Source organism: Populus euphratica, unplaced genomic scaffold (assembly GCF_000495115.2).
Source record: "Populus euphratica unplaced genomic scaffold, PopEup_1.0 scaffold440.1, whole genome shotgun sequence".
Classification (NCBI taxonomy): Eukaryota; Viridiplantae; Streptophyta; class Magnoliopsida; order Malpighiales; family Salicaceae; genus Populus; species Populus euphratica.
In genome coordinates, this window is record NW_011500108.1 from 120,612 (window position 1) to 129,030 (window position 8,419).

Sequence of the window (8,419 nt, forward strand, 5' to 3'; positions counted from 1 at the left end):
GCTTTTAAATTTTTGTAAGCTTAATAATGTCAAATTTAAAATACTTAATAACCACTTTCTATGAAATTCTCATGGGAATTAAGAATTACGCTTCAAGCTATATGATCAATTTAAAAACTCCAATGATATAAACTCCAATGATATATATATATCCAATGAAGCATTAGCTGAATTATTTATTATATTTTTGCTTGTAGAAGAAGACAAAAGAGAAGAAGGATGCAAGGCAATAACCAATCAAGAGCATCCACGATGACACAGAGGACAACAAAGGTGGATCCAAGTTATTAAAATTGTCATTTTAACACAGCACAAGAAATATAAATTAAACTCAGTAAAAATAAATTGCAAAATTATAAAATTATAAAAAATATAAAAAAATTTATATATAATTTAAATATCTTAAAATACATAATTCAAATAAAAATTTAAATAATTCAAAATTAAATACTTTTTTTTTCAATACCGATTGCTATTACGGTAACTTATATTTTTTATACAACCAAGATGAAAAAATAATTTGGTTAGCCAAGTAATTTTTGCATTTTATACTAAACTTTACTCTTTGCACTAAACTAAAATGTAATTGAGTTTTAAGTTTTGATTATATAGAAGATAAAATATTTATTTATTTATTTATTTTACATGTAATTGAGTTTTAAGTTTTGATTATATAGAAGATAAAATAATTTATTTATTTATTTTACATGTAAAAATTTATATATTAATTTTAATTGACATGTATTTTTTTAAATTTATTCTTTTTAAAATTTTAAATAAAAATGTTTTTCTTATACGGATTAAACTGATACTAAAATTGAAATCCTAATTAGGCAACTAGTTAATTTATCTCTGTAATAAATTACCTCCATAATAATCCTCAACAGATATAAGGTTTCACCTGGGGAACAACTTTCTTTATTACATCATCTTGTACTGGATGGAGCCAGCAATGATTCATTTTGTGCAGATGAAACACACGGCTGACTATAAGTCTAGCAAAGGTGATTCTGAGTCAGGACTTTTGTCGAACAGTTAGAGAAGACATCCCAACACAACCTTGTTCATCCCCTCCATCTCATCAAACACCTCACCCGCATCATTAATCAGTGTAATCAACTTCTTGCACTTTCTTCTACTAGAAGCCATCTCATGGAAATACTCTGTTCAAATCACCCTCCTTCAACCATATTTGCTTTGCTCGCTGCCTCCAATATGCTTCCTCTTAAGCTAGGAGAGTTGCTAATTGATCGCGGCATCTAGCATAAGCTGAAATTGAATTCTCACCATCTAATTGTCTTTGTGAAAGTTAAACACTGAAAGTCTGAAAGAACGTGATTTTGCAATTTCTACTTTTGTTCTGTAACAGCAATAAGCCAAATGCCAATAGTCGCTGGACACCTGTAATATCAATGACAGTTTTATCTTTTGCAGTGAAATCATTAAATCGGTCGGTGGTGATTTCACCTGATTTTTATTTTATTTGATATTAACTTGATTTCATTCATTTTTTAATTTTATAAATAATTTAACACATTAAACTTATATTAACTTATAAAATTATATAATTTTATAAATCAAATCGTAATTTTAACAACCTTCAATGAACACGAAGATCCTAACCATCTCTTTCCTCTGTCCTCCTTTAAAATTTCACTTTCTATTTATTCTATCTTTTTATTATTATACCTCTAAAAGAAAATGAAAAAAGAAAGAAAAAAAAGAGGAGAAAAAAATCCACATGCAAAGAGAGATGCCAATAAATAAATAAAATAAAGCTGCTTTACTACACAGACAGTAATCACTTCTAAAAACGAGCTAGCTAGATAGCTGCCAAGCAACAGCTACAACGCACAGTGCTGCCAAAAATAACGTCCGTCCCGTTCTCTTCTTCTTGAAAATCTAACCCCATAAATTTTACTGCTAGAATACTAATCTATCTCTCTCTGTGTCGTTATTTTTTGAGTTTGGGTTTGTCTGGAGAGAGAGAGAGAGCTATGAGAAGATCGCATTTCTACTTTACTTTTATACTAGCTCTGCTACTTTCCGTGGCTTGTACTTTTCAATTCCAAGCTCATGCTGCTCCTACAGGTATTTCTCTCCTGTCCTTAGTTTTGATATGTTTTACTTAGAGGGGTTTGGTTATTTTTCTTTGATTTTTTCCTCATTTGTGATTTAACTTATTTTTTTGTATTTGGATGCTTAGCACCTTTGATTAAGCACTTGTCTTATCTTCTCAAATGGACCACCACTGTGGCATCCTCAAAAACACCCCATTCAGGTTAATTTGAATTACCCTTTTGTGTTCTCTTCTTGTTATTTCATGATCAAGCTTTATGATTTTTTTTCTGCGTGGTTTGCTTTTTTTCTGCAGATGGGAATGTTCTTCAGTTTGAGGATGGATACTTAGTTGAGACTGTTGTGGAAGGAAATGCAATGGGAGTGGTTCCTTACAAAATAGGCCTTTCTGAGGATGGTGAACTGTATGCTGTCGATGAAGTTAATAGCAACGTTGTTAAAATCACTCCACCATTGTCACAATGTATGTGTTTATGCTTGTTGATTTCCTTTCTTTTGTTGCAGTTTGTCGGTTTTAAGCTGTGTTTGAATGCTGTGAAAATGTTTCAAGACAGCCAATTTATTGTTGAGGTTATGTTTCTTTATAGTTTAGCCTTTCAGGGCCTGAAAAATAGTAGATAATTCATTCTGTTAAGCATAATTCAACCGTTTGCTGCAAACAACGTAAAACAGATGTATCGATGGGCCTGCTATTGTTGGCTTTCTCAAAAAGTAGAATGAGATAAAGAATTCTTCTAGGTGCATTTCCTATTTTAAGAGCAACTCAGTTTAAAATCCAACTCTGTGAGCCTACACGATGCCTTCTTTGCACTGAGTGAGGAAACGGCAATTCTATCCACAATAAATAAATGAAGGTTTGGATTGGAGCTATAGATTTGGTGGACTTTTTGTGTTTTGATCTGTAATTTATTTCTTACAGATAGTAGGGCAAGATTGGTAGCTGGGTCATTTCAGGGTTACACAGGACATATTGATGGAAAACCAAATGAGGCTCGTTTTAATCATCCCAGAGGTCTAACCATGGATGATAAAGGGAACATATATGTCGCTGATACTTTGAATCTAGCCATCAGAAAGATTGGAGATGCAGGTATGAAGAGTTTGCACAAGATGTGAAGTTGTAAATATTAGTGTTTTTTATGAGAAAATGACTTAATTCAACTACATATACGGTGTGTTTGGCATTGCTTGCGTGGACAAATCTTGTATGGTAGCTTCCCCCAAACCATAGTTTGGGATGTGGTCAGTATTCCATCCTCTCATACTGCACTGATAGTCAATCATTTTTGGGTTTCTAAATCATGTTTTGGGTTGAAAAGGCCTTTTATAGCACCCTAATTCAGTGCCATATATACTCATAAGGTGTATAGTTGGAGTTACTGGCATGTGATCAATTTTGACAATCCTTGACTAGTTATAATGTAAAGGATGATGCACAAAGATTTGAAAAATCTTAATTGTTGAAAGATGAACATTTGAGTGTATATGATGGAATAAAGATGCTAAATTTGGAAATTATCTGCAGGTGTCACAACCATTGCTGGGGGGAAATCAAACGTTGCAGGTTTTAGAGATGGACCCAGTGAAGATGCCAAATTCTCAAATGATTTTGATGTGGTGTATCTTCACTCTATCTGTTCTTTGTTAGTTGTCGATAGAGGAAATGCTGCTCTTCGGCAAATCTCGCTTAACCAAGAGGATTGTGATTATCAGTCCAGTTCATTTACTATGACAGGTATGATTACATATTCTTTTTTATCACCTTTCTTTTAAAGATGGGGTAGTGATAAAGTCATGTTGCTGGTTTATGGCATTAGATTGTTTAAACTTTATCTGGAATACAGTCCATTTCAACCAAGCCAAGAACTACACGTGGAACAGAATTTAAGTTTTGAATCTAACTTTACCAGCCTAGTCTCTAGTTTGACCTTGGCATGGATTAGTCATTGACAGAAAATGTGTAATATGGTAGTTGGCTGCAGGGGAGGTGTTTAGTTTATCATAGTGAAGAGATGTACACGTCCAATCAATAGAGCGCACAAGTAAGACAGCAATAGAAAGCAACAGACTAGCGAGCAAAACAAGGTCCTGGGGTGTTCTCTTTGATTGTCCATGCCTTTGCTGCCATTTGAATTTTTCTCTTTCATGATAAAATCTTTAGCTTTAGTTCAAAGATATACTCAAATTTTCACATAATTTGTGACTTCCTGCTGTAGCACCACCTAGGAAACAGAGAACCACTAAAACATAATGAGCTATGGAACCAAAATACCTATGGGTCAATCAACGCAATTCACGTGTATGCTGCCCTACTCTGGTACAGGATTTGGTTGCTTCATGCTGGTTGTAACTTTTTTTTTCATACCGTCAATGATCCACCCGTCATTAACTCCTGTTGAAAGATTGTGCAATGCATGGTATTCTTTTAGTGAATGTCATTTAGTCTTTTTGGATACAAGTTCCCAAGCATGTGCTCATGATCCTAGAAATGAGAAAAAATGGATTGGTTCAGCAACGAAAAACATGATTGCATTTTGGTTTCAACATTGAATCTCCAACTCCCATGCCCATTGTCCAAGGCCCCAAGCATATCTCCCATACCCAACCCAACCAAAAATTCTTTATTTTCTATTTTAGGCATTTATTTTTGTTGTAATGTTTCTTGAGGTCAATGGAATTAAACACTGTTTTACATCACTTGGATTTTGAATGCCACTTGGGACTATCCCTTACTGACTGATGTACTTCATGGATCTTTTGGAAGATGTGATTATGGTTGTTGGTGCCGTCTTGATTGGATATGCTACGTGCATGCTTCAGCAGGGGGTTGGGTCTTCTTTCTTCTCAAGAATGGTATGATTTCTTATGATTTCTCTAATTTCCTCAAAATGGTTAATCTGGGATCCAAATACCTACTTGCTTCATCCTTACTAGCCTTATGAAGATATCATTTCTTTCCTTCAATTCAGTAACTATCTGTTTGCCATTCCATTAAGTAGCCAATTTAATTTTAAAAATAATTCTGACACGGAAGCAATCTTGAGGAAAGCTTGTATGCTGCTTGAGAATGTATGAGCATCTTTTTGGCTGTAGTTATCTGATTCTATCTGCTGTGAACTGTAGATTAGAAGTGAATTTGGCTTTGTTTCCATTATCTGTAGCATTGATATAGTTTTAGAAGTTGTTTTGGTTTGGTTAGGGAAGGTTAGAACACATACTAGATTGTTACTCCAATGGAGATGCATGTTTTCAGTTGCATCATAATGTTTTTCTTTTTGGATTCTTCTTATCCTGTTCTCTAAATCCAATGCTTATAATGCAGAAACAATCTTCAGAGAGTGAATTTAAAAAGAAATCAAGTAAGGAAAAACCCATTCCTATTATGGAGAACATGAAAGAGGAGCCCAAGTGGCCATCTTTTGGACAGCTTTTGATTGATCTATCTAAGCTTGCTCTTGAAGCATTGGTTGGTATACTCCTCTGTTTTGTTCCTTCTTGGAACAGACCAGGTGAAGCCAGAGCAGGCCTCACTCCTTTGAAAGATTCTCTAACACTGCCTGAAGATGAAGTTGAGCCTCCATCAGTTCAGAGGCAGAGTACTCCTGCTACTGTATCTGAAAGTCGCCAGGTCCATACTCCAACTACAAGTGATAAATACTCGGAAGTGAAACCACCAAAGATCAAGTCTGCCAGTTTTAAGGATCCTTCTTTGTTAAGCAAGCATCGGTCTTCAAAACGACAAGAATATGCAGAATTCTATGGTTCAGGTGAGGTTCCGTCTCATGTCAGGTCAAAGAGTCACAAAGAAAAATCAAGGCATCGCCAACGAGATAAAAGTGGTGAAGTGGTTTTTGGAGCGATCGGGGCTGAGCCAAAACCTGCTGAGATGAAGCATGTGGACTCCAATAGTCCAAAATTTGAGCATTACAATATCAGAAGCAAGTATGGGCCTGATAGTTCCTACCGATTTTGATAGACTACTTGTCTCAGTATTGTACTGCCTGCCAAATCCAGCTTAGCTTGTTTTTTTCTCCACCTTTTTTTGTACCCTTATATCTGTTATTGAACTAATATCTAATTCAAGTTTAAACTTGTAAGCAAGGGTTTATCTGTCAGACACGTTTATAAAGGAGTTCATGATATTTCTTAAACTGGCTGCTGCAACACAATCCATCTGCAGAACGGGTGCAAGAACTGATGAGCATTCAGGAGTTGAGCTGCTGATAGTCCAAAAGGGAACTGATCATGCATTCTTGCCTCTGGAAGCATATATTTGTCCAGAAGAAACTCACCGTGCGAAGGTTTGTAGGCTCATTTTGCTTTCATTATGTAGTCGGCCTTTCAAATCTACAAAACTTATTTAGTATATGCTTGTACTCTAGATTATTTTGAAGTATTGCATTTAGAGGGTGGGATTAGTCTGGCATTGGCATCATGTAACAATTCATCATCATACTATGAACACCGAAGGTGTATTTATTTATTGCTATATGTAATGTTTTTTAAAAATGTTTTTTTACTTGAAAATATATTAAAATAATTTGTTTAATTTTTGATATATAAACACAAAAAGAAATGGTCTTGAGATTCCACAGGTCTTGAGATTCTTGTGGTTAGAGATGATAACTTTATTTAGTTGGACAGCAAGATTTATGCATGGGAACAGCTTTTTACACCATTTTTTGTTCTTTTCAATTCGATTGGAATGTTAACCATCATAAAAAGAAAAGAAGCTAACTAGTTAGATTTTTTGGTTCGGAATTTACAGATTTTTTGGTTTGAATCTTACAAATTTCAAAATTATTGAAGATTTAATTAATTATTAATTTCAAAACTTAATTTAGATATACACAAACAACCACTACATCCACGTCCAACAAAAAAAAAAAAAAAAACTTTTTCATTCAACATGTGATACTTAGTTCCTCTGTAAGGGATAGAGCTCGACTTATCTTGCATCACTGAAAGTGGATTCATTAAAAAAATAGCAACGACGGGAAAGTGGGATTGATAATTGGACGGTGCACAAAACAAGAAGATCGAAAGAGCTAGTGCTGATGTGATGTCTATCTGCATTTTTCCCAGAGATTTCAAGGGAAATCGAGGAATTCACGTGATAAAGAAAAACCTATCAGCCCAGAACGCTTTTGCAGGGTTTGCCATTTCTAAGGTGGCACAGCGGCGGATACTTTTCAAGTGTGCCATGATAGATAAATGTAAAGCGCTGATGGGTTTTCGCGTCGAGCCATGCCGCAGGTCAAAATCTTCCCAGCTGCCATGTGAAGTGACCAGAAAATATCCACTAACCTCACTATGGTGACCATTTGGTATGTTTTTTCTCATGCCTTCACCGTGTCCACTTACTTCTTTCTAATGCAACGTGTAAAAGTGTGGCAATGCTATTCCAATTTAAAAAGTCGATAAAAATTGTAGTTTTTAGAAAATTGATTCGGAAAAAGATTTTGATTATTAGGTATATCTACAAATCAATGGATGAGTCAATGACCTGTATCAATTTCAACATTACTTTTAACCTCTACACATTTAATTGATTCAAAAAACAAAAAATAAAAAAATAAAAATTTAAAGACTTCAAAACTTGAATTAACAAGCATAATTTAAGTATTCAATTTATAAACCAAACTTAAAATCCTAAATATCCAAATAACAACAGTTATAATCCATGATTTTATAAATTCAAGTTTTTTTTAAATAGTAAAATGAATAAACATATTGAATTTTTAGAATTTTTAAATATCTAAAGAATAAAATTTGATTAGCTCATAGTTGACTCGATCGAGTTTGATCAGGTCCTAATTTTAACCGATTTAACTAATAATCCAACTTGGGTTAAACTTTAGATTTTATGTATACTAGCATCAAATTAGATTAAATTTTATAATTCTAATAAAAATAATAATGAATGCATATATATCTTATTAAAATCAATTTCTCAAGTATTTTCAAAAGCAGTTCAATTATATTATTAAATGGTGCTAGAAAATCGTAATTTTATGAAATATTAAATTCATGCCCTAAAAAACTCCATGTAAATCATCATCTCACGGATTCAAATATAAAAATCTATTAATAATAGGTTTAGTGCAAGGTATCACTGTATTTTAGGTTAGTTTAATTCTAATATAATTCTTGAGGTTTAGGTTATAGCTCAGTTCATCGATTATTATAGGGTTGTACATCTGTAGCAGGATTAATGCTTGGACCTCCTCGTAGATATAATAACAATTCAACATACAAATGAAAAATCGGGCTATAAAGCGAAAATATCGACATTGGACAAGCGGCTAGCTGCTGCACCTAACCCTTTTCTATGTTTTTA

General features: G+C 33.8%; 1 protein-coding gene across 2 annotated transcripts; it reads left to right on the forward strand.

The window, feature by feature from the left end:
• Positions 1-1,784: 1,784 nt before the first annotated feature.
• LOC105109676 (uncharacterized) lies at positions 1,785-6,505 on the forward strand. Of its 2 annotated transcripts, XM_011004455.1 has the most exons (8): positions 1,785-2,091; positions 2,207-2,281; positions 2,375-2,542; positions 2,999-3,169; positions 3,605-3,814; positions 4,844-4,932; positions 5,402-6,068; positions 6,178-6,505. In XM_011004455.1, the coding sequence occupies exons 1-7, from the start codon at positions 1,998-2,000 to the stop codon at positions 6,050-6,052; spliced, it is 1,458 nt and encodes a 485-aa protein (XP_011002757.1). In that variant the 5' UTR covers positions 1,785-1,997; the 3' UTR covers positions 6,053-6,068; positions 6,178-6,505. The 2 variants fall into 2 exon arrangements, with proteins under 2 accessions (XP_011002757.1, XP_011002755.1); XM_011004453.1 differs by having other exon boundaries at positions 5,402-6,505.
• Positions 6,506-8,419: the final 1,914 nt, after the last annotated feature.

What these genes read in the sequence shown, in the direction of transcription:
- LOC105109676 (XM_011004453.1), top strand. Translation starts at nt 1,998, where the DNA reads ATGAGAAGATCGCATTTCTACTTTACTTTTATACTAGCTCTGCTACTT. An exon ending in CACTCCACCATTGTCACAAT is followed by an intron (nt 2,543 to 2,998) that starts GTATGTGTTTAT and finishes TATTTCTTACAG; the next exon opens with ATAGTAGGGCAAGATTGGTA. An exon ending in CTTCTTTCTTCTCAAGAATG is followed by an intron (nt 4,933 to 5,401) that starts GTATGATTTCTT and finishes CTTATAATGCAG; the next exon opens with AAACAATCTTCAGAGAGTGA.